This window comes from Prionailurus bengalensis, chromosome D4 (genome assembly GCF_016509475.1).
Source record: "Prionailurus bengalensis isolate Pbe53 chromosome D4, Fcat_Pben_1.1_paternal_pri, whole genome shotgun sequence".
Classification (NCBI taxonomy): Eukaryota; Metazoa; Chordata; class Mammalia; order Carnivora; family Felidae; genus Prionailurus; species Prionailurus bengalensis.
This window is the reverse complement of record NC_057359.1, coordinates 22,709,010-22,734,354: the sequence shown is the minus strand read 5'-3', so window position 1 is coordinate 22,734,354 and position 25,345 is coordinate 22,709,010. Positions and strand designations below refer to the sequence as shown.

The 25,345-nt window shown below is 43.3% G+C and overlaps 1 protein-coding gene across 7 annotated transcripts in view; it reads left to right on the top strand.

Moving 5' to 3' along the window:
- The window catches only part of TLE1 (TLE family member 1, transcriptional corepressor), a 91,336-nt gene extending 74,330 nt beyond the window's left edge, over positions 1–17,006 (top strand). For all 7 annotated transcript variants that reach the window (XM_043566792.1, XM_043566794.1, XM_043566790.1 and 4 more), the window contains 6 exons: positions 7,372–7,621; positions 9,731–9,978; positions 13,537–13,684; positions 15,122–15,272; positions 16,194–16,270; positions 16,423–17,006. In XM_043566792.1, coding sequence (XP_043422727.1) covers positions 7,372–7,621; positions 9,731–9,978; positions 13,537–13,684; positions 15,122–15,272; positions 16,194–16,270; positions 16,423–16,530 — 982 coding nt within the window. In that variant the 3' untranslated portion in view covers positions 16,531–17,006. The remainder of the gene's footprint in view (positions 1–7,371; positions 7,622–9,730; positions 9,979–13,536; positions 13,685–15,121; positions 15,273–16,193; positions 16,271–16,422) is intronic.
- The last annotated feature ends 8,339 nt before the right edge of the window (positions 17,007–25,345 follow it).

Sequence of the window (25,345 nt, the reverse complement as noted above, 5' to 3'; positions counted from 1 at the left end):
CACATTTACACGTTTTGAAACATTTAGTTGGTGGAAGAAGTAGGGCCTAGAATTCAGAATCATGAATGCTAACTTTGCTAGAGAATCTCCTAGTTTATCAAGTAGCCAGTCTCCTGTTTTCTCTGTCTAGTGATTTTCCTTATCATGTCCATTCTAAGAAGTTCTGCATTTGCCTTTTCAAGAAACGAGAATGGCCATGTGTTAAAGTAAATAAGGAAACAGACAAAAAAAGGCTCTCATCTTAATGCTTTAAGTTCACACCGTGTAATCGAATTGTTAGCAAAGCCCTCCATTCATGTAGAAATGCTGTCTTCCAAATAGGGTATGAATTGTACCCTGATCTGCATATTTGCTGTTTGGGAGGAGGCCAGGAGGCCAGGAGGCCAAGCTGGAAAAATTCTGCATTTTATAGATGTTATGGGTGAGAGATGCAGACCCTAAGAAGAGTTAAAGATCAACCTTGTTATATTGGCGGTGAAGGAGATTTTAACATAAATAGATGAATTATATTCCCAAGGACCTGTTTTTTTTCCCCTGAAATCTTAGAATAATATGGCTCTGATTTCCTTATGACCTCACATTACAATCCCCCCAGTCACCACCTTCATTGTACTCATTCTTGAGGCTAACAGTATCCTCCACCATCATAAATTACATTATTCTCATCTACCTTAGAATGACCCACATGCTCCAGCCCTCAAAGCCTTCAGTGCCAGGACTCTATAATGAAATTGCACTGATGACATTGACATGAAGGTCTCTTTTGTGTAAGTTACGTGTTTCTATCATGATAGGCGTGTGTTCTCCCTCTTCAGGGGAAGGTGTCCAACGTAGTGCCAATGTGAAGCTAGGTCAAAGATTAAAAGTTCTACGTTTGTGGCAGGCCTGCCCTGGGTGCCCTGGACTTGGATCTTGGCTTTTCCATTTACTTTTTAAGTTTATTTATTTATTTTGAGAGAGAGAGTGAGAGAGCGTGCACGTGCTTGTGTGCACAAGTGGGGGAGGGCAAAGAGGGAAGGAGAGAGAATCCCAAGCAGGCCCCACTCTGTCAGCAGAGAGCCTGACTCGCGGTTCAAACCCATGAACTATGCGATCATGACCTGAGCTGAAACCCAGCATTGGACACTCAACCAACTGAGCCACCCAGGTGCCCCTACTTAAAGCTATGCTTTTCAGTGGCCAGACACAGGATCGTGCTTTTTTGCATGTGACCTATGGCAGCTTCTGCCGTGTCTTGCTTTGGAAGGAAGGGTCCTGCATCCACTGGGCTCTGCTGACTTAGGGAAGGGCCATGGATTTTACTCCGTTACTATAGTTGCTTTCATTGTTCTTTGTTTTGGTCCAGAATACCTCTCTAGGGACCACTTTTCCCCTCCCCAGGAATGTTGATAGCATCTCCCAGCGACATTTGGTACGACTACTGGAAAATTCTTGGGGAAGGTTGGTTGGCATAACCCAAGTGGCTAGAAGACCCTCCTCCACTTTCTTGTAGCTTTCTCTCCTTGCCAGAGCGACCTCTCGTGCCTCAGTTTAATAAGTGATTAGGGTAGCAATAAATGACCTAGGGAATTGAGATTCATGTACTGAGTGCCAGCTGTATGCAAGCTGGCGAAGTCCACTGAGAAAAATGATGAATGAGAAGTGTCAACACGTGCAGTGGTCCACAGTTCTGATACGTGCCATAGTTGAGATTTACAGGAAGAGCTAGGACCCTGGAAAAGAACCCTCCTGCCTGCAGAAGTTGTGGCCCACCTAGGGGGAGAGAGAACAAGTGCCTGAGCACGTCGGAGGGAGGCGGTGCTATTCTAAGCAGGAGGGAACAGTTTGTGCACAACTCAGAGATGTGACGGCATATGATATTTTAGGGGACTGGCCCATCATTCCACATGGCAGGGAATTTAGGATACAGGACGGTCATGTGAACTGAGGCCCAGTGACACTAAACCTGGTAATACAGCAAGAGAGTCCCCGCTGAGAGCGCCAAGTCCACAGGCAGCAAGGTCTTGGCCACAGCCATTACCTCCGGGGTCCATGGTTCTCCATCACTGTTGACCGGATCCTGGCTGCTGTTCCTATTTCCAGCAAACCAGCAACTCTGTAAACACCTGTTTTCCTTTGGTCTCAGAACACAGCATAGTTTTATTAGCAGGAGTCTGTCTGCTAGGAAAAAACCTGCTTCTCCAAAACACAGTCTTGTTTTCCAGCCGGCCACTCCCTGTGAGGATTCCCAGTGGGGACTCTTTGAGTTTGAGTTCCCGCACCTCTTCTGCGTGTCCAATAAAGGAAGAGTCATCGGCTCTGGAAGAGTTTGATTTTATTCCGTTTTTTACATTTGTGCTGTCCAGGGGGCTTTATTTTTTTCAGTTCTCCCGACTAGATCACAGGATTAGGCCCTCATCAACAGGTGTTTGTTCAGAAAGCTGGGTTGAGGGGGGTGCTCAGTTCTGTGCAGGTGGGTGGCCCCAGCAGTGTGGCCTCTAACAAGAGTGCCAGGGACTTATTCTTTCCACTTCACAGTTTGCCCCAGTCCTAGCTAAACATTTTCCTCTCCTCTTTGCCAAATACTATCTCCCCATTCTTGTCCTTAGGGATTTATGGATTTCCTGGTTTTCTTTGCCTAGTCACTGCTGTATGCTTTCCCGACTCCCAGCCACACCTTCCTCCCGTTGTGCATTCCTGGCCCTTACACTTGCCCACTGATAAAAGAGCCCTTGATGGAGCATACCCTCACTTTCCTCTTTTTAATACCAATGCTCCCATTTTCTGAAGGCCCCTGCAGGTGTGGAGTGTGGCGTTCGATGTTTTATGGTTTTGTAGCTGCTTTCATCCTTACAGCAATTCTTGCAACCCTTCTGTTTTGTTAATTATTTCTATCTTGTGGATCAGGAATGGACACATTATAGGCTGCAGATAGTTAGGCTGGTAAGGACGACCACAGTTAGTGAGGTCAGCGAGCCAGGCATTTCCTGTATATTTAACAGTAGAGTCGGGGCTCTCGACTTGGCTGTGGACTCAGTCTACTTGATCATGGGTCAGGAGCCCTCTTGACTTTTTCTTGAATAAACAAATAAATCTCACCTTTATCTTAAAATTGAGATATATACATAAGGGTGCCTGTGTGGCTTAGTTGGTTAAGCCTCCAAACTCAGGTCATAATCTCATGGTTCATGGGTTTGAGCCCTGAGTTGGGCTCCATGCTGACAGCGTGGAGCCTGCTTGGGATTCTCTCTGTCTCCCTCTCTCTCATCCCTTCCCCCGCTCGTGCTCTCTCTCAAAATAAATACATAAACTTAAAAAAACACTAAAAAATATTAAAATTGAGATACACCTATAGAAGAGTGCATGAATCATATGTGTATAGCTCAGTGACTTTTCACCAGGGACACTGACAAAGCCCCTCTCACGTTCCTTGCAGTAGCTGTGGGGAATCACCACTCTGGATTAATATTACAGATGAATTCTGCCTGTATTTGAAATTCTATAAATCCAGTCATTCCCATGTACATTCTTTGGTGGCTGGCCTCTTTCTGAATTCAGGCTTGCGAGGTATTTATTAAATCCTCACTCTCAATTTATAAATTCCCCTTCCTGGTTGATTTTACTTTTCCTGGTTCTTCAATAAGTAGGAAATCTAAGTTTCCTTCTGGGAAGTCTTTAACGTTGCCATGATATGCCATCAATGTGGCCTTTTCTCAACAAGATTCTTGTTCTTCTTGTAGGTGAATAACTAATTCCAGGCTCTCATTTGCTCCCCTCATTTTTCCTCTCAGTTGATCCCTCTTTGAGACCTATCAGCCCTTTGCATCAGTCTGGTTTGTTCATTTGATTAGGCTTTCCAGCACAGCGGGCAGCACCAGCTTCCTGCAAGGCCCCCTGTGACTGATGTATTAACATCCATATGGGTTTCTCCTGGGACCAAGCGGTGTTTACAGCTTCTGGCTGCAGTTCACTACTCTGTGAATCCATTTTAAATTGCCTCAGTATGATATCACAGCCCACCTGTGTGGTTTAAAGAAGGGGACACCTGGGAGAGAGGCGGGTATCTTCCAAAAATGAGTGTACAGCTCTCTGTCTACACTTTGTGCATCGATTTTAATCTGGATCATTTAACTCTATAATAAGTGGGCTTCCAGTTGAAACAAGGTAAAATTGTCTTCCCCTAAAAATCTAGAATTGCTATAAGGGTGCCTGATGGAAAGTTTGCCCACCTGGGGGCACCCACCTTGATTTATGGCAGACCAAGAAACTAACCTTCACACAGCGCCATTATTCTCACAGCATAGAAAGCTTTAAGAGGCAAGTTCTCTCCCCACGTCAGCCATTGTTCTAACCAAATACGTTCAGTTCAGTTGTTTTATGAAAACGCTCTGGTCATTTCTCTAAGCTTCACCTGGCTGTTTGTTATTTTCAGACTCAACTCATGGTACCTGATGTCTGGGTCACATAACTTACTACTGGACCTTGAAGAATTCTTCCAGAACATGAATAGAGTTAATCTCCAGTTCTTGTGGTCCTATCTTCAGGGCAATACAGTGAATGTTATTTGATTCCAACCCCAAATATCTTGTAATAAATAGCATAGGTTCAATTAACTACAGTGTGCTTATATTAGAATTAGAATATCATGTGGGCTTGATGTGTTACTAAGGACACCAAAGGATACAGTTGGGTAAAAAACAGGGAATTTAGTGGTGTGGTGTTGTAAGGGCTTGGAGCTGTAGTTGTTTTGTATGCATATTTATTTTCTAGGGCATTCTGTAGGGTTCCCATTATGTGTGCTCAATTATTCAAATTAAGAGTAATGTTAAGGATTTGGTTCAGCTAGCCGTTTAAGATTAGTTACTGGAACCAGTCTGTCAGGAAATAACATATATCTAAGATTGTGTTGTTTGGTTTGGGGTCAAGGCAGTTCTTTTTCAAGCCTTCCACGTATATGATATTTTGCGTTCATAAAGAGAAAATAATAGCCTAATTTTCTTCTTAAGCTTAGGGAATTATGTGGGTTTTATGTGCAGGCATGTTGGAAACCTAATAACCTTGTATCAGTTTTCAATTTTGTGCGTGCTAAGTTATTTTACAAAATTTGAGTGAACGTTTAAATGAAAATTTGAGTTCTGTGGTAATACCCATGGTCTTTAGATCTGTAAAGGGAATGTAAGGTGCCAATGACAAGTTCCAGAAAGTGCCCCAGACTTATCCCAGAGGGTTATGGAAACTCTACATCCTTCATTTATTATATATGCAGACCTATAGAAAAGGCTTAATGTTGAACTTCTAGACTGCCTAGTGATGTTTCAGATAAGAAGAAAGTGAACATAGTGGTCTCTTCAAAAGTGTCATGTGCATAATTCCATCTGCTTGGATGCTGGGGGCGGGTATTAGCACTTCTGTACCTTCCACCTTCTTTTTTTTTTTTTTAATGTTTATTTCTTTTTTTGAGAGAGAGAGAGAGAGAGACAGAGCACGAGAGGGGTAGGGGCAGAGAGAGGGAGATACAGAATTCGAAGCAGGCTCCAGGGTCTGAGCTTGTCAGTACAGAGCCCGATGTGGGGCTCGAACCCACGAACCATGAGGTCATGACTTGAGCCGAAGTTGGACGCTTAACTGAGCCACCCAGGTGCCCCTGCATTTTCCACCTTCTAAAGTGTCTTTTCTTTGTGCATGTTTTATATCTGTAATATATTATTGCTTGGAGTTTAAATCATTAGATCACAAAACATAAAATATGCCTTAAGATTTTGAGGTGGAAACAAATATGTACTGGGATTAGGTTTGTATTTAACAGGAGAGGAAAACAATAGCTTAAGCAACATGAAGGTTTATTTCTCTCTCCCATAAAAGATACTGGCTGTCAGTAGCCCAGGGCAGGTCTCACAGCCCCACAGTGTCACAGGGCCTCTGCATCCTATCTTTGTGTTCTACTTCCTTCAGCAATTGATTTCCATCTTCAGAGTCACCTTGAAGGTGACCCCAAAAGGGCTGGCTGAGCAAGGCACCTTGCTCATAGTTGAGGCAGTGGAAGGAGGAAGAAAAGAGGACGGGAATCCTGATCTTCCTCACTTAAATTTTTTTTTTTCTTTTAATTAATCGCCTTTGTTTTTTTAGGGCAGTTTTAGGTTCATAGCAAAATTGAGCCAAAAGTACAGAGAGCTTCTGGATCCCCTGGCGTCCCTCTCTTTGAAGTTATGAACCACATGCCCCCAGCAGCGCATGTATGTTGAGCATGTACCTCTTACTGCTGAAAATGTGGCATACCTAGCCAAAGGGAAGCTGGGGAGGGTACCAAAGAGTACTTTGCTGCCTTAGATAAAACTGGGGTTCATGGCCAAGGTAGGGAGATTGTTGAGGAGAAAACTTGAAATCTGTCATAAAGTTGGAGTGCCTGGGTGGCTCAGTTGGTTAGGCCACCAACTTCGGCTCAGGTCATGATCTCACGGTTCGTGGGTTCTAGCCCCATGTCGAGCTCTGTGCTGACAGCTCAGAGGCTGGAGCCTACTTCAGATTCTCTGTGTGTCTCTCTCTCTCTCTCTCTCTCTCTCTTTCTCTCTCTCTCTCTGCCCCAGCTTCCCCCAAAATAAAAATATACATCAAAAAAAAATCTGTCATAAAGCCAATTGTTGATTGGGGCACCTAGGTGGCTCAGTCAATTGAGCATCTGACTTTGGCTCAGGTCATGACCTTGTGGTTTGTGGGTTCGAGCCCTGCGCCGGGCTCCCTGCTGTCAGCACAGAGCCTGCTTCAGATCCTCTGTCCCCCTGTCTCTCTGCCCCTCCTCTGCTCATGCTCTGTCTCAAAAATAGATAAACATTTAAAAAAAGAGAGAATCTTTTATTATTTTTTCTTGATTATGCAAAAGAGTAACTTCAAGCCTGAAACTGGTACGTTTAGAAGTGTTTTCATATGTTAGTGTTGGAATACAGTGTTTACTGTGTGAAATTATTATGAGTTCTTGAGGGCTTCATCTGAAGCATAAAAAATAATCATTTAAAATTATGGTAAGAAATCATACAATTATACAGGGTGTGTTGGGAAGGAGGTATTTTATGTTAATTAGGAAGCGTAGTTAGCGTCGTGGATGGGATTTGAAGGGATGTTTTCTGGAATGGTTAGGCACAATTGAGAAATTTCTAAATATTTAAAAAATACAGTTTAATATATGTACACCCTAGACTTCTGCTATTATGTATTTTAAATTTGTTCCTTCGGTAAATACTTCAGCTTCTGTTGATTTCAGAAGAGAATCATGAGGAGAATCGTTCTTTCCTCTTCTTCCTCACAGAGGCTGCTGAGGTGATGACTAACTGCTTTATGATCCGTGTTTTCTCTGTCTCCTCTCCTGTCTCTCTCTCTAACTGTCCCCTTCCCCAAAAGTGCATACTCCTTCCACGTCACCGCGGACGGTCAGATGCAGCCCGTCCCTTTCCCCCCCGACGCCCTCATCGGACCCGGCATCCCCCGCCACGCACGCCAGATCAACACCCTGAACCACGGGGAGGTGGTGTGCGCGGTGACCATCAGCAACCCCACGAGACACGTGTACACGGGCGGGAAGGGCTGCGTCAAGGTCTGGGACATCAGCCACCCCGGCAACAAGAGCCCCGTGTCTCAGCTCGACTGTCTGGTGAGCGAACAGGAACTGGTGCACAAGGGTAATGTCTCCCTGGAGACTCAATAAGGAAATAGCTGTTTGGGCCTGGGTTTTATTCCCATTATGAGGAAATGGAAGCCCTTTCTGTTTCCTGCGTTAGCTATTTAGCCCCCGCACCACCACCACCCCGCCCGAAATGTGAAGGTTTCATTTGTTGCTGTTTCAGTGGTTAAATCCCAGAGTTGATGGATTTCTTTCACAAAATATTTTACAGTGGTTTACAGAAGCTGTCCTTGTTTGAACGTGTACTCAGAAGGGGGTTTCCCATTGAACTAGGCCTGGACTCTGAGCCCTGCGGTCCACTTAACTTGTGATTTCCCTACAGCCTTTGCATAAATATTGAATAGTAAACATTTCATAATGTGGCATAAAAAGCGTTCTGAACAGGGCCTGTGTTTTCAGGGAGACCTGGGAGGGCTGGCTGGGTTTTATTACCTTAACTTCGGGAAAGGTTAATAGATCACACTGCAAGGAAACAGGGCGGCCATCCGCAAAACTGGGACGGTGAGAACGCTTTCCCAAGGCACCCGAAGCCACCTCCTCCCAAAGTATGAGGATGCCATTTTGCATTTTTCAGGATCCATACGCCATGTTGGGACATGTTCCCTTCTCTGAACTGTAACCCCAGAATTTACAGACCACGTACCATTGGCCCTAAGCAGACTAAAGGCCACCTTGCCCCTGATGTGGTGTCTGCTTGCACTTCGCCGTGATGGGTGGAACAGTTCACCCGCTGCGTGCCTAGCGACTGGTGAGGATTCCAGAGACAGAGTGTTCAGAAAGAAGAACGGTGTTTTTGAGATACAAAAGCCTTTTTTGGAGTAGTTATTGATTTATTTTATTTTCAATTTTATTTTTTAATGTTTATATTTTTGAGAGAGAGAGACAGAGTGCAAGTGGGGGAGAGACAGAGAGAGAGGGAGACAGAATCTGAAGCAGGCTCCAGGCTCCGAGCTGTCAGCAGAACTTGACATGGGACTTGAACCCATGAACCGAGAGATCGTGGCCTGAGCTAAAGTCAGACACTTAACCAACTGAGCCACCCAGGCGCCCCATTGATTTATTTTTTAATCAGATAACTTTATTTTTATTTTAATGTTTATTCATGAGAGAGCGAGCGCAAGCGGGGGAGGGGCAGAGAGAGGGAGACACAGGATCTGAAGCAGGCTCTGCGAATCGGATGTGAGGCTAGAACTCACAAACTATGAGATCATGACCTGAGCCGAAGTCCGATGCTCAACTGACTAAACCACCCAGGCGCCCAAATCAAATAACTTTAAAAAATCTCCATTAATGAAATTGAAACACGCTGAAACATAGCCGGACATTCTAAAATAGTAGGAGTATTTTGTAACGTTCATCGCCTCTTTTGAAATTTATGAGTAATAGGTCAAAGCATAGTGAAAACTTCAGCTCGGTCTATTTGGGTTGAAGAATAGCAATTACTTCTTTCAGGGAGGGGAGGGTTATTTTAGGTCTCACCTTACTTTTTTAATGTGTGTTGCTTTCGATAGGAAGATGCCATCTTTTATCGATTTCTTTGGACTGAGAGGCTTGAATATGGTAGCAGCCATGTTATCGCCTGAGAAAGCAGCTCTGTTAAATTCTTAGTAAGGATCCACATGACTAGTGCAAGCCTTAGGTAGAGATTTACGAGTAACGAAAATCAAAACCTAGGCAGTAGGTCTGCAGTTTCCAAATAGTAAATAATGGAGGGTGGTGAGGTCGGACATTTATAAGCTAGCTTTGAAAAGTGGTTTCTTCATAGAGAGGTACATGTACACCTATCTTGCATCCACTGATCATTTCAGTTCTTTCTACTCAGCAGGAAACTGAACGTCGGGAACAGTTCTATCCAAATGTTTGCACATGCCCAAGCAAGCCCAGGAGTTTGTTTTATTTACCGTTTCAAAGGGGACAGTTACAACTCGATCCCAATTTTTACAACAGAACTCTTGCTTTATTAAATAGTGTCCATGAAATACTATTTTTCAAGTCGAAAACCAAGATAGCAGTTAGAGAACATGGGATTGTTAGTGCTGGCTAATGCATCATAGCAATTGAATTACATTTATTTCACAGAACAGAGATAACTACATCCGTTCCTGCAAATTGCTCCCTGATGGTTGCACCCTCATCGTGGGAGGGGAAGCCAGCACTCTGTCCATCTGGGACCTGGCGGCTCCGACCCCGCGCATCAAGGCGGAGCTGACGTCCTCGGCCCCTGCGTGCTACGCCCTGGCCATCAGCCCCGACTCCAAGGTCTGCTTCTCGTGCTGCAGTGACGGCAACATCGCGGTCTGGGACCTGCACAACCAGACGCTGGTGAGGTGAGCAGACATGGTTGTCTATGGTGGGTGTTCCCTCCTTAGGTACCTGGGCTTGAAGGCCTCCTGTCCCCTCTGTTTCTCTGGCTGCACCCAGGCTCTCGGCCCATGTTCAGAGCCTCTTGTGTGCCAGGCTGGGAGTTCCAGGTATTGGGAGTATGAAGACAAAACTGTGGCAGTTGCCCTCTGGGGGGCTTACAGTCTGGCTGCTATGCTCAGTGTCCTCCACAATTTATATTTACCTCCCTGATGTCCCCATTCTTCAGCCACTTGCAGTTGCCAGACCTGTCCAAAAAGTATTCCTGATTTTTGCCAAGGGGCAGCACGTGCACCATGGATTACCTGGCAGTATCAAGGGTCCTTAATACTTGATGTTTTTGGCTTCGGCTAGAACTTTGTGCAAATAGGAGCCGAGTGATAAAGGAGAATAGAAAACCAACAAAAGGACATGAGAAGAGGAGATTCCATGAATTTTACTCGCAAAATGATTTCATTTATTTTTTTCTAAATGTTTATTCAGTTATGAGAGAGAGCGTGAGCCGGGGAGAGGCAGAGAGAGAGGAAGACAGAGAAGCTGGCTCTGCCTGACAGCAGACAGCTCAATGTGGGGCTCAAAGCCACGAACCATGAGATCATGACCTGAGACAAAGTCGGACGTTTAACTGACTGAGCCACCCAGGTGCTCCCACAAAAATTATATTAAAGTATACATGTGTCTCAGTAACTAAATCAGCCCTTTCCAGGGGTTACTCCACCCAGGAATGGGCCCAGCTTCCTGGAATCATTCCTCTGAACTGTGACAGCTGCAGTCCTGCCATCTCTGTGTCTCTCCTCGGCTCTGGCCACCTCATTCCCTCTGCCGAAGTCGAAGTCCACACTTACAGCAAAGTCTTTGTAAAGGGAAGCGCTAGCTAAACATCCCAGGGAAAACCTGTCATCTTTTGCTTTTTTGTTTTCTATTTCATCTTCGCTCGGAAATGCTCTTTGTTGATAGTGTGATTTTAGGCGTGTAGATTATTTAGCAGGGCTCTTCTCATGCTTTGGGCCCAAGTGCCACAGTGAAGGGGACAGACTTTAGGAGTCATTATAGCAGCTTCGTCTCCCTTCAGACCTCTTCTGTAGAAATCCAGTGTCACCAAACCAGGCTCTGTCCCTGTGTACGGGTGACACTCTGGTAGTAATTTTTCCTTGTAGGGCACTGGGCAACTCAGAATGAGCAAAATTGACAAACGTAGCTGGAGCTGACAGTCACTTCAGACTTTTTTAGCCTAGCAAGTGTTTGTTGTTTTTCTTTTCTTCTTCTTCTTTTTTTTAAAAGTTTATTTAGTTTGAGAGAGAGAGAGAGAGAGAGAGAGAGAGCGCGCGCGCGCGCAGGGGAGGGGCAGAGAAAGATGGAGAGAGAGAATCCCAAACAGGCTCCACACTGCCAGCACAGAGCCTGATACAGGGCTGAAACCCACGAACCATGATCATGACCTGAGCCAAATCTAAGAGCCAGATGCTGAATGACTGAGCCACCGAGGTGCCCCTCTTCCTCTTCTTTTTTTGAAAAAAATCTTAATAAATAGCACTTTCAAAATTTTAATTCTAAGTGCTTTTCAAACACTAATCCTTTTAATCCTCATAACGTCTGCATTGTAATTATCCTAATTTTATAGATGAGGAACCCGAGGTACAGAGAAGGTAAAAGTCAGCTTGTCTGCTCACACATTCGGGCGTGGGGGAGACGTGATGGGGTGCAGGCGTGCTGCTCTCCTGTCTGTGCCCTGAACCCCTGCTCTGTGCCGGCTCCCAGGAGTAAGCACCTGCTGGATACAATGGAGTAGTGCTTTACAAATGTCTTGCTCAGTGTGGGCTGACCACGTGCGGCTAGTGGCTACTCTGTGTGAGAGGGTAGCACAGAGTCTGCTGAGCATCTCAGTATCTACTGAGACCCACCACAGCCTGGACAGTCCTGGTATCTGCTTTCTAGGAGGCTGAGGTAGTGCTGCGATGTGCGGACAGGGGGGTAGAGGAGCCACCACCAAGCACCTGAAGTCAGAAGAGAACAGCATTTGTAGTCAAGGCGAGAAAGTATTTTATGACCTCTAGAGGATGCAGAGGGAGGTCACTGGGTTTCCAGAGCAGTTTGATGGAAAGAAGAGCAAATCAGCTTTCAAAAGCTGCATCTGGGACTGGCGTGACCCACGGGGGAGTCTTGGAGGCAAGCTGGGGTGGTTGGGGGAACGTGTGTGTGCATGGGACAGGGGTGGGGGCAGAGAACTAAGATGGACATTCAGAATAGCTTTTGGAGGAACAATTTTTGAAATGATAGCTCTCACCTTGTCTCAGAATTCACAGCAAGTGGTGCTTTTGTCTTATCTTCCATGCTCTTTAAATTCCAAGCTCAGTTTAAAAGTTTGGAGCTCTGTGGGAAAAATAAGGGGGGGAAGGGCACCTAGAGGAAGGACAGACATAGAAACCTTCCTCTGAGTGTTGAAATTCCCAAGCCACTCGAATGCATCCCGCCTAGTTCACCATAGTGATTGGCCGTGTTCTGGTCACTTCCCTGCCGGTTCCCTGTTGGCATGCAAAACTGGGTCCGGGACCCACAGATCACCAACCCTGCAGTAGCTCACTTTTGCCTACCCCTCAGCAAACCCTGCCTTTGGCCTGGCAAAGCATCTGTGCTCAGTGAGTCCCTGTTGGTTGATTGGTTTTGGTAGTGTTTTTTGACTGAAGCACAAGGTTAACCTTTCAGAGAACAAGCATGTGCTCAGCTTCCAGGCAGGGTCCTGCAGAGGTAGGTGCCCACGGGGCCGCCTCAGCAATTAGCTCTGACTCTGTTCAGCGCCCCTAAGTCAGGAGGCCAGCATGACCCTTTGTCTCTGGGAGTCCAGATTTCCTAATGCAGGGCTCTTTCTAATACAGAAAGCAAGGTTGAGTAAATACGTGAGCTCATGCTTTGTTGGCATGAAGGGCATTGCTGTGTTGATTCACTCATGGAAAAGGAGTGCTTCTGGACCCTGAGCTTATAATGTAGTGATGGAGGCCTACCTCTTTCCTTACAGAATACACGTGGGATTTTGTGTGTTTGTCCTTTTCTTTTCTTTTTTCTTTTCTTTTCTTTTCTTTTCTTTTCTTTTCTTTTCTCTTTTCTTTTCTTTTCTTTTCTTTTCTTTTCTTTTCTTTTCTTTTCTTTTCTTTTCTTTTCTTTTCTTTTCTTTTCTTTTCTTCTTTTCTTCTTTTAACACTCAAACACTTTTTCCAGACCTGGGAGGAATTTTCCCTTCCAGACGGATTTGTAAGAAGAGCTGTAAGAGTGTATTTAGCTTCTCCCGTATGATGACCTAAAGTGACATTCCATTTCTTTAACGCTTGGATGGCGAAAAAAGAAAATCCGCAAGTGCTGTTTCCTCCTCGGGGTGGGGGATGTTAGTTTGATCTTGCACATCAGAAGACACTGAGAGATCACACACACACACACACACACACACACACTGAGTCCAAAACTAACAACACAACAGTGTTTACCTTGAGCTCTGGCAGGAAATCATTATTCAATCTGGTTTGTTTTATCAGGCAATTCCAGGGCCACACAGATGGGGCCAGCTGTATTGACATTTCTAATGATGGCACCAAGCTCTGGACGGGCGGCCTGGACAACACGGTCAGGTCCTGGGACCTGCGAGAAGGGCGGCAGCTACAGCAGCATGACTTCACCTCACAGGTGACGGGCTTTTCCCCACCAGGAATCTCTGTGTGGGGCGTCCTGCTCCCTCCCTTCACATCTCATGGTAATAACAACTGGGCCAACAGACCAGGCTTAAATTTGAGATACTGATTAAAAACAACAACAACCCACAGACAAGCAGAACCCTTGAAATGCTTAGAGTGGTTTCTAAAACCTTACTGGTTAAGACCTGCTAGTTGTTTACTTCTACAGGAGTTCATTGAAGGAATTTGTTCAGTGAAGAATAGACGGTTGGACCTGTTGTACATGTTCCCACCATCTAATGTGGGGGTGAGAGAAGATTATTTGATTCACATATAAATAGAGCTTGAAAAATATGCAGGGTTATTATAAGGAATAGAGAACAATCACAACAGCTCTGGAGTGAATTCATTTCCCTTGCATCAGGGAGCTTAAAAAAGACAGCAGTATCTCACTGGAGGCCCATTTTATTATTCAACCCTTAGAAAATGGACTCAGTGGCTGACTAGATTTATGGAAGTTTGAAGTGATATAAAATGGCAACTTTATGGATTGTGAAGACTATCTAGATGTGGAGTATCTGAATCTGAATCTAGACCTGCTTTGGGAAAGACATTGCCTTGTTAAGTGCCTTCTGTTGGTAGAATTGTTCTTTTGATTACGACTTGTTTACAAGTATGTGTTTTACTAAATTTCATGTCCCTGTTAATCTTTTGTTGAGTTACTTATAGTCTTCCTCCTTCCAGTCTTTTTCCAAATATATGGAGGGTACTATTTTTGGTCTGCCTTTTTTTTTTTTAAAGCTTCTTAAAATGCCCATCACCCAGCTTTATAGTTTCTAACCCATGACCAGTCTGGTCTCATGTATCATCCCTGCCCCCAAACACTGGATTATTTTCAATATTGGTTGTTTTTTTTTTTTAAGTTTATTTTTATTATTCATTTTGAGAGAGTGCAAGTGGGGCAGAGAGAGAAGGAGAAAGACAGAATCCGCACTGAGAGTGCAGAGCCCGATGCGGGGCTCAAACTCATGAACCATGAGATCATGATCTGAGCTGAAATCAAGAGTCAGACACTTAACTGACTGAGCCACTGAGGCACCCCTGCACTGGATTATTTTAAAGTAAATCTCAGACACTATCTGCAAGTGTTTCAGTTAGTATCTGCAAAAGACAAGGACCACTTTCAAATGCTATATACACAAATGCTATTATTATTAAGAATAATTTCTTAATTTAATCACATGTGATAAGTGTTCCAAGTTTTCTGATTGTTTCATAAAGGTTTTCCACACTTGGCTTGTCTGGGTTCGGTCTCTTGTGCTGTGGACTATGCTACAATCTGGAGTTTGCTGATTACATCCCCCTCTTCTTGCTATTTTCCCCATTTCTTGTTTATCACTTCTCAGTTCATTGGGCAAAATCACTAGTGAGCCTGTTCTGCTTCCTACAGATATTCTCCCTTGGATACTGCCCAACTGGGGAGTGGCTGGCCGTGGGCATGGAGAGTAGCAATGTGGAAGTTCTTCACGTAAACAAACCCGACAAGTACCAGCTGCATCTCCATGAGAGCTGTGTGCTGTCCCTCAAATTTGCTTATTGTGGTGAGTTTAGCGGAAAGGAAACGGGAGGACACCGATGGCCTCAATGGAAAATACTTATAAAAAAAAAATTACAGTAGAGATCATGTCTGGAAAAAATGTTCTCTGAGCAGCTGGATGCAATCATTCTATTGTCTTAATATGTCCCTCAGAGCATAGTGATGTCCGTTTCGGCCTGTTTTCGTAATGGGAGAAAGGTCAGCAGGTGATACAGTTGCCTAATATGATGTTTTGACACGGATTTTTTTTTTTTCTTTTTTTTTTTAGCGGGGGAGTCTGAGGCAGAGGTGGAGGACAAGTAGTTACCACTCTGAAGGGGGGCAGGATTTATAGAAGCCTGGGGCAGCCACGTTGGAAGTCATTATGGACTGAGGAGGAGAGGGAAGTAGGGTCAGAGAAGAGAATATTTTTAGCTCCCCTCAGACCATTATACTCTGCAGTGAAGATGAAGAAGTTCACGTAGGGTCAAATATTTGTTCTCAGGATGGATGGAGAGATGTGTAGCAATTAGTCCCTGAGCCCATTCTATGTGCCATGCGTCATGTCTGGCATTTTACTTAAGTTCATCATTTATTCCTTCCTAGTCCCATTTCATCAAGAGGAGACTGAAAGAACAGCAGCTTCACTGATTCACTATTTGAGGACCCGCTGTGTGCTGGGTGTGATGCTACCCGAAGTGTATCCGTCTAGTGGCTAATGGGGCTGACACGGTCCCTGCCACTGCTTTGACAAAACCCAAGACCACAGATGGTTCATAGTGGAGCCCAGATTCAAAACCTGCTCTCTCTACTCAAGTTCTAGCCTAACCCGTTGGACATGATAGTTCGTGATTAGAAATGCGTGGAGTTCAATTAAGTCCAGGTTGCTCATAGTATAGCAGGAATTTTAATATTGTTGAACTACATGTTCCTTTGCTAATTCTAGGTAAATGGTTTGTGAGTACTGGCAAAGACAACCTCCTCAATGCTTGGCGGACCCCCTACGGAGCTAGTATATTCCAGGTAAGTCAGCTCTCCTTACCAAGAATGACAATTTGATCACGGCATTCGCCGTGACTCCAGGAGCGAAGGTGCCTTTGGAAGCCTGGCGGGGGAGCAGGGCCCCTGAGTATCTCTATTCACATTAAACGTGAGCCTGTTGTTTTCTCTTCCAGTCCAAAGAGTCCTCGTCCGTGCTTAGCTGTGACATCTCTGTGGATGATAAGTACATAGTCACTGGCTCAGGGGACAAGAAGGCTACAGTCTATGAAGTCATCTACTGAAAACATTATGTGGTTTCACATTTATAGTTGAATTGGGCCAAAATGTTTTGAATTTGTAGAAATAGAAAAGTTGTAATTTTAAAAGGAAAAAAAACAACAACGTGAAAACCTATTTCCAAACCTTGACACAAAACTACTTTGAGTCTATAAAGAGGAGGCGATGAGTCCATCAACTGAAGTTCACCTATCTACCTAGACCAAACGGAGCACTGAGGCAAAGTGGGCAGAGGGGCCAAGGGGTAGGCAGAGCCTGTTTTGTTTTTTTTTCTTTCTGTGTGATCTGCCGAGATTACCTTTCTGTTCCTTGCAGTTCCCCTCAATGTTCTGTGCTTGGTAGAGCAGTGGTGTCTCCAATGAACTTGTTTCTTGGTTTTGCATCTTGTGAAATGTTTTTTTGTATTTTTGTTGAAGGTTAAACATTTGTATAAATTGTAAATATATTTGGTTTATTACAGTAAAGGCTTTAGTACCAATAAGTGGTTTTCCTTTTCCTTCTTTGTTATTTTTAATCAAAATTTTGGGATCATTGATGGGGGTTTTATAAGCAAAGTTCACATATTTTCAGAAGTTTAAAAATGAATGCACCTCTTAATTTATAAATATATTTGGACGTCGACTTGCATCACACTAGAACCTAATCAACACGCCTGAGTTACCGGGAACTCAAGACTAGGAATCCTCAGTAATTGAAGGTTTACTAATGGCAGTTTTATCTGGGAAGCTAAAGTGACTTCATCAGGATTCATGTTTTTGCTAAGATACTCTTGTGATTGGAGGTCACAGATTAAAGCTCTGCTTTTTCTTGGTGAATCCTTGGGAGACAGAACATTGTCTTCTGAATGAAAGCCCAGCATCTTCAAATTTTTATTTTCTCCCTTGGCAAGCATCACATCTCAAGACATGTGGGTGACTTGGGTTTAGCGTTAAGACTGACGATATTCACAAAGCTATGGAATTTATTAACCTGTAAAAGAAAGGTTGAGGGGCGCCTGGGTGGCGCAGTCGGTTAAGCGTCCGACTTCAGCCAGGTCACGATCTCGCAGTCTGTGAGTTCGAGCCCCGCGTCGCGCTCTGGGCTGATGGCTCAGAGCCTGGAGCCTGTTTCCGATTCTGTGTCTCCCTCTCTCTCTGCCCCTCGCCCGTTCATGCTCTGTCTCTCTCTGTCCCAAAAATAAATAAACATTGAAAAAAAAAAAAAAGAAAGGTTGGGATGCCAACTGGTTTTGTCTCATTAATACTCATTATAATACTCATTATAATTTGATCTATTATATCGAATGACTTAGCCAACCACACCTAGCACTGAGCCCCGTTCTTTTCCTTAAGGCTTTCTGAAGCTTCTAGCCATTTCGATCTCTCATTAGTGTGGTCTTCCTCTTTGTGGACAAGCTTTCATTGATCTGATTAGATGAAATCTGTAACCCCAGGCTTTTAATAAGTTGACTATGCATGTTTCTTCCCCAAAATGCTCCATGTCTCACTCTTCATATACCTATTATTTACTGTTAGGTTTTAGGAAATAATGGTGAAAATTTTTAAACCAAGTTTCCTGGCTGTTTAAAAATAGCACCTAAGGAATGTTTAATGTTCTTGTTTTCTTATGATCCAGCAAGTTGTTGGCAGTTTGTCTTAATATTTTTTGTTTGTTACCCAGACCTTCTTGTTTTTATACATTTAACAGTATTTTGTTTGCTTTTTACCAAAATATTTGTTTGTACACAGTTTGTTAAATATTTTCTCTTCTCATTAAGTGAATGGCAAAGCCCTAATTACTGAAGCTGATTTCTCTCTCATCCTTTCCTTATCTAATGAAGTAGGTTTCTATATTATAGACGCTGATGACTTATTACTGTAGTATTTATCTTTCCTGTTCTCTCTCTCCTTTCCTGCCTTACTTCCCTATATTCTGTAATAGAAGGGGAGAAGTCAAGTTGCTAGAACAGAGACCCAACAATACAGTGGCTCAGAGACCACAGGTGCTTGTGTCTCACGTAGAGGCCCAGGCCAGCAGTACAGCTCTATGCTCTTCTGCTTCTTCAGTCATCACCACTTCCAGCCACGAGTGGGGATAGTGAAAGTCCAGGGGGACAGATGTGCTTTCCAGCAGATGACTTAAGAATTTGTTCATTATTTCCATTGGCTGGGACTTAGTCACGTGAGAGACTGGGCAATGAGGTCTCTTGCTTGCCGTGCAGCTCTGTGCCCATTAAGAAGAGCGGGGCACAGGGGCATCTGGGTGGCTCAGTCGGTTCAGCATCCAACTCTTGGTTTCAGGTCAGGTCATGATCTCATGATTTTGTGAGCTTGAGCCCCACGCCGGGCTCTGCGCTGACAGTGCGGAGCCTGCTTGAGATTCTCTCTCTGCCCCTCCCCTACTCATGCTCTCTGTCTCTCTCAGGATAAATAAATAAACTTTAAAAAAAAAGAGGGGGGCACATGTCAAAGGATTCTGGGTTAAAGAAATAGCCCCGTTTTCTGTTGGTGTATTTTTTTCCTTCCATGTTTTCTTGTTTCCCAAGTTTCTGATATTATTTCTCTAATGAGATTTTCTGAGGATTTAGACCTTGTCAACTCCTCGATTATCTTGGATCTGATGAAACCACTTGCATTTGCTAGTTTGGTGCTGGAAGAGACATTCCAGAGCTAGTCCTGCTCCTCAGGTCAGGGTGTTTGGAATCTTGGGGAATTGTGGAGACAAGTACTTCCCTACTTGTAAAATGGGAACAATACCGTAGTCACACCTGCCTCTCAGAGTCCTGTCAGAAGCAGGTATGTGAAGCGGGACTGAGTAGCAACTGTTTCACAATTGGAGGATGTGAGTGGGAAAACAATTTTTTCCTAAACCGAGTCACAGTCTTGCCTCCAAGGAGACTGGAATCCTGGGATTGTTGAAACCCTGGTGAGCCAAATGTTAGTGTACCCCTTGCCTTGCATATGGATTACAAATTTGGGTTCAGTGAATTTGGATTCAACTAGACATTCATTGATCATCTGTATTTCCCAAGACCTGTGCTGGTGGTTTCACCTGTAAAATGTTAGGAGATGATTGTTATTATCCCCAGATGTATTTAATCTTGGTTTTTTATCACTCACAGTCTTTGCATCCTGTAATGCAGATTTCTGCCATGTAGCTCTCCCATGGAATTGAAGTTCGCTGGGTAAAAATTGAAATCCTGGTGAGATTAGGTTTGGAATGCCTTTTCATAAATTTATTTTGAGAAAGAGAACAAGCAAGGGAGGGACAGAGAGAGAAGGGGAGAGAATCCCAAGCAGGCTATATGCTCTATCGCAGAGCCTGATGTGGGGCTTGAACTCACAAACCCGTGAGATTATGACCTGAGCCAAAATTGAGTCAGACAGTTAACCAACTGTACCACCTGGGCACCTGAGTGGATTTTTTAAAATGTTTTATTTATTTGAGGGGGGGTCAACATGGTGGGGGGGGGGGACAGAAGATCTGAATGGGCTCCACACTGTGGGGCTTGAACTCAAAAACCACGAGATATGACCTGAGCAGAAGTTGGACGCTCAACCAGCTGAACCACTCAGGTTGCCCTGAGAGATAGGATTTTTGATGGCCTGGGTTTTTTTGTTTTGTTTTGTTTTTTTAAGATTTCATGACTGTAAGTAGCATCTGGTTCTAAAGCCGTAGAGCATTCATACAGGGATTTTCAAATTGTACTTTTGCTAATGGCACACAGAGGTGGTGACTTTCCCAAAAGTTTTCCAACAAATCAGAGAGAGAGATCAAATTTTTCAGCATGCTGTTTCATGCCATCAGGAGACTGCTGCCTCTGTCATCAGCTTGAAATCAAGTGATGACATTTCAAACCCTCCACTCTACTGTGGATCCATGGATTGTTTTCTTCTCTGATATCTTCATTCCTCTCTCAGCAACGAAATGGTCAGGTCACCACAGTTCTGGGCTGGCACTTAGTTAAATGTTTGTTAGTTGGGTTCCTGTTTCTAGAAAGAGTTGTTCTCAAACTTCAGGCTGCATCAGAATCACCAGGAGGATCAGATTCAGATTTCTGGGTCCCGGTCTGTGAGTTTTTGAGTCAGTAGATCAGGGTAGGACCTGAGAATTTGTATTTTTCCTAAGTTCCCACTTTGTCATGAGGCTGCTGGTCTGGAGACCACACTTTGAGAGCTGCTAATGTAGAGCAATAATCTTTACAATAGAACTATCAGTGTTTTCAAAAACTATTAGAGTATATTCATATTCTCTTAAGACTGGAACTCTCCCATCTTTTAGGCTTTGTTGGTGAGGATAAAAAGTAAAATGATAACAAAATGCAAGACATACTGTTTTGAAGTGGCTGTTCTTGCATTAGTCTTTGTTCGCCAAACTAACTTTTAAAGCTGACTATTACAACCCATCTAAATGCAAATTGAGTTCTTTAAAAAGTTGCTTTTTTTTACTTAGTCATAACTTAATCTGAGTTATGTGAGTCTCCCATCAGGGTTAGAAAACCTACCAGAATGACCTAATGTAGTGGAAGCCATGCTTAATTGGAGTGGTGATGCATAATTAAAAGTTAGAAATTGTTCTTTGAAAATTGGAATACTTGGTGTGTGTAGAACAATAAACTGCTGACTTTACAGAATGTTTTTGTTCTTCAAACTATCCTATTAGATTCAGTCAATCAGCCAGCATCTACTAAGGATGTGAAGTCGGCACGGGGCAAGGTGGCCACTGGGGCTGGTGGCTAAGGTGCAGTTTTTTTAATGAGGGTTGACTGGGGAAGAATCTGCTGATGGTAACGGAGAGGGATATGGGTGAGGCACTGCCTTAAGGAAACCCAGCAGTAACAGATGGACAGGCAGCTCTTAACAGTCTTGGATGTAAATTACTCATTTGACATCAGCTGTCTGGGACAACCAATTGTGCCCTTCCAGCAAGTGTTTGGAACTGTTGTGTGCCAGGCACAGGGCCAAGGGCTTCCAGATGTTCTCACATGATAATTTTTTTTTTTATTCACAAAAGTATCATATACCTCTGATTTCAATTTGGAAAATATAGCAAGGTACAAAGAAGAAAAATAAGCCCTGTAATTGTGCCACTTAGAAACAATATTTTACCATTTTCATACCAAATATGTTCAATATAATACAGATGATTCAGAATAACAGACATTTGTTGGGTATTTACTACATACCAAGGACATTTGAGCAATTTGTGTTATCCCACTTAATCTTCAAAAAAGCCCAATGAGGTAGTTACTGGGTTCATGCTCATTTAACAGATAAGGAAACTGAGGCACAGAGATGCAGTAACTGGCTGGAGGCTCAAGGCTAATTGTTAGTGGAGTCAGATTTTAACCCATTTGGTCAGACTCCAAAGCCAATTGTTTTAAATCTGTTCTGGGGCGTCTGGGTGGCTCAGTCGGTTGAGCGTCTGACTTCAGCTCAGGTCATGATCTCGTGGTCTGTGAGTTCGAGCTCTGCGTCAGGCTCTGTACTGACAGCTCAGAGCCTGGAGCCTGCTTCAGATTCTGTGTCTCCCTCTCTCTCTGCCTCTCCCCTGCTCATGCTCTCTCTCTGTCTTAAAATAAAGATAAACATTTAAAAAAATTAAAAATAAATCTGTTCTACCTCCTTGTCTACATGGTTTTATAATGTGTTTCTCACTTTTCTTGTTTTTAGCTTGAAGTGTAATGGACAAATTAAAAATTGTAGGTATTTAAAGTGTACAGTGTAATGATTTGATATAAGAATATATTATGAAAGGATTCCCTCCATCAAGTTAATTAACATATCCGTCACCTCAAATATTTATTTTTGGGGGCTTAGTGAGAACACTTAAGTTCTACTTAGCAAATTTAACTTATACAGTACGGTATCATTATCCTCAGACCTTATTCACCTTAAAACAGAAAGCTGGTACCCTTCACCAACCTCTCCCTATTACCCCCCACTAGCCAGCCCCTGGCAATCACCATTCTACTCTGTTTCTAGGAGTTCAACCTTCTTTTTGTTAATTGCACATAGGTGATAGTTGATACCATGTAATATTTATCTTTCTTGACTTATTTTGTTTAGTATAATGACCTCTGGATTCATCTATGTTGTCACAAATGCCATCATTTCATTCTTTTTAAAGGCTGAATAATCACTGTGTGTGTGTGTGTGTGTGTGTGTGTGTGTGTGACTTCTCCTTTATCCGTTCATCTACTTATGGACCCTTAGGTTGTTTCCATACCTTAGCTGTTGTGAACAATGCAGCATTGATATGGGGTGTAGATATCTCTTTTGAGATAGTCATTTCATTTCCTTTGGATATAAACCCAGAATTGGGGTGACTGGATCACATGATAGTTCTATTTTAAGTTTTTTGAGGAGCCTCCACACTGTTCTCCTTAGTGTCTCTACCAGTTAACATTCCTACCAACATGCACAAAGGGCCCCTTTTCTCCACATTCTTGCCAGAATTTGTTATCTCTTGTGTTTTTGATAATAGATGTCCTAACAGGTGTGAGGTGGTATCACCTTGTGGTTTTGTTTTCGATTTCTTTTAATGATTAGTGATGCTAAGCACCTTCCCATGTATCTGTTGGCCACTTGTATGTCTTCTTTGGAAAAACATCTACTTGTGTCCTTTGTCCCTTTTTTCTTGTTTTTGCTAGTTGGTTGACTTTCTTTTTCTTCATTAAAATTTATTCACAAACAACTTACAATGTTGGATTTACTATAATTTGCCCGTTTCTCATTTGTTAGGTAGGTAGGCTATCTCAAACATTGAGATATTATTATAATCCTTGGAAAGAAAATGTTCATATATAATTTTCTCTCCTTATTTCTGTCCTTTTCCTTAGGATTAATCCCGAGGAATGGAATTACGACATCAAAAGATAAAATGTTATTTCAGATCTTTGATATACACTGTCAGATTGCTTTCCAGAAATCCTGGGTCTATTTATGTTACTCCCAGCAGAGCATGGTAATGCTGGCTTGCCTCAGGTCAGACACATTGTTCTTACTCTGAAAAGTATTTGCTAATGATAGGCAATAAGTGATACCTCATTTTCCCATTTAGTTTTGCTCTAGCTTGGATTTGTTCTTTGAAAGGATCCTGACGAGGTCAGCTCATTGACCATCCGAGCCTCATACTTAAGATATCTGTCCATTAACGGTTCCTAGGAAACCTTTCCTAGAGCCTTGATAGCTTCTTTTAGACACCTAAAGTGGATGTCCAATTTTCTCAGGATAGGTTTCTATTATATAAACTTATGTGTTCTATTTTCAGTATTAAGAAAGTGTGTTCATTATTTTTCACTGTGTTCCTTTGCTTGCTTCAAAGAGGTAATTTACAAACCCCAATGATGGTAAACCTTAGTAATGAGTTAAAAGTAGGGAACTATAACTTGCTTCTATATTGTTTTTGTTGTTTGAAATGAAAGGCTCTTTTGTAGTTGCAGGTGTGATACCCTACTTGTAAGGAGAATGTGAACCGGAAGTAGCCCATTGGGCATGGCGATGTGCTAGAAGGACACCAAGTTTGGAATCCGGCACAGATCCCAGGCATGATATGTGTTTATCATTTGTGTATGGCCCTGGGCAACTTCCTTAGCCCCTCTCAGGACTTTTCGACAACTATGAAAATGCAAATAAAAATACCTATCTTACCAGGGCTGTTGAAGGGATTAAACAAGATACCATTTTCTGAGAATTTAACAATTTTAACAAATTTGAGAGTTTCTGAACAGTTTTAAAGGATTTGTATCTTTTTTTTTGTTTTTTGAGACTTTAACAGTTTTGAGAATTTAACAGTACTAGGTGTGTTTTTCTTTTAGTTGCTGCTTTAGGTCCAGTTTAGCTGACCATTGAACTCATCAGCTGGCTTTTACTTGTGAATGCCTTGAGCAGAGAGTTGATGGTCTCGGGGGGGGGGGGGGGGGGGACTTTAACAAAAGCTTGTACATCAGTAACCACAACAGTAACTGGAGGCTCCAGTTCAGTCTGTTCAGGTACATCTGTGTATCTTGTCGTCAAGCCTCTGTGTCCAGGACCCTCTGAACTGGCATCTTTCCCTAGAAATAACCACACTCAAATGTCACCTTCTGAAAAGGCAATTTGTAAAGAAACTTGGAATTGTTTTGCAGCATGCTCGGACTGGGGGGCGGGGACAGGAGGGGGCCATGCTGTGGGTGTTTGTTCACTCTGTGCTCTGGAAAAAGATGTTGATGGTGCTGATGAATGAACTTTAGCTTAATGGGTTAGTTTGGGAGGGTTCTCTTCATGTTTTTGGAACACTGATCATTCAGACCATGCTCTCTAGGAGGTGAATGTGTGTTTCCATATCCGTTAGAGTTTGGGTGGTATGTACCTCTTGCCATTTTAAAGGCTCTATTATGCATTTCACCCAAAAGGAGTGAGCTATGAGGCTTGCCTAATTTCCACCTGCCCCATGCCGTCAAATGCTGTTCCACTGAGTTATATCCCCACCACTCTACCTGCCCCATGAATTGTCAGGGTGTCAGCAATGTTTTGATGCATGTGGCCATTGCCCTTGCTGTAAGCAGAGCATGCTATTATTTCCCTACTTTCCTCAGTCTGTGTCTGGTTAGGAAAGTAACCAGTGTAACACCCAGCTTTACTGTATGCTGTGAAGCTGAAGCCATAAGCAACAGCCAATGTGCAAAGCCACTTGCAAAAGTGAGGTGGGAAGGGTCCAAAAATCAATTACTGCCTTACATATATATGTATCATTGAGGGAAGGGGCTACAAAGCATCAAAAAAACCCCAACCCCCTTCATCCTAATGTTTCTATTTTTGATGTGTTTCCCATGCATTCATTCATATGCGAGCACAACGC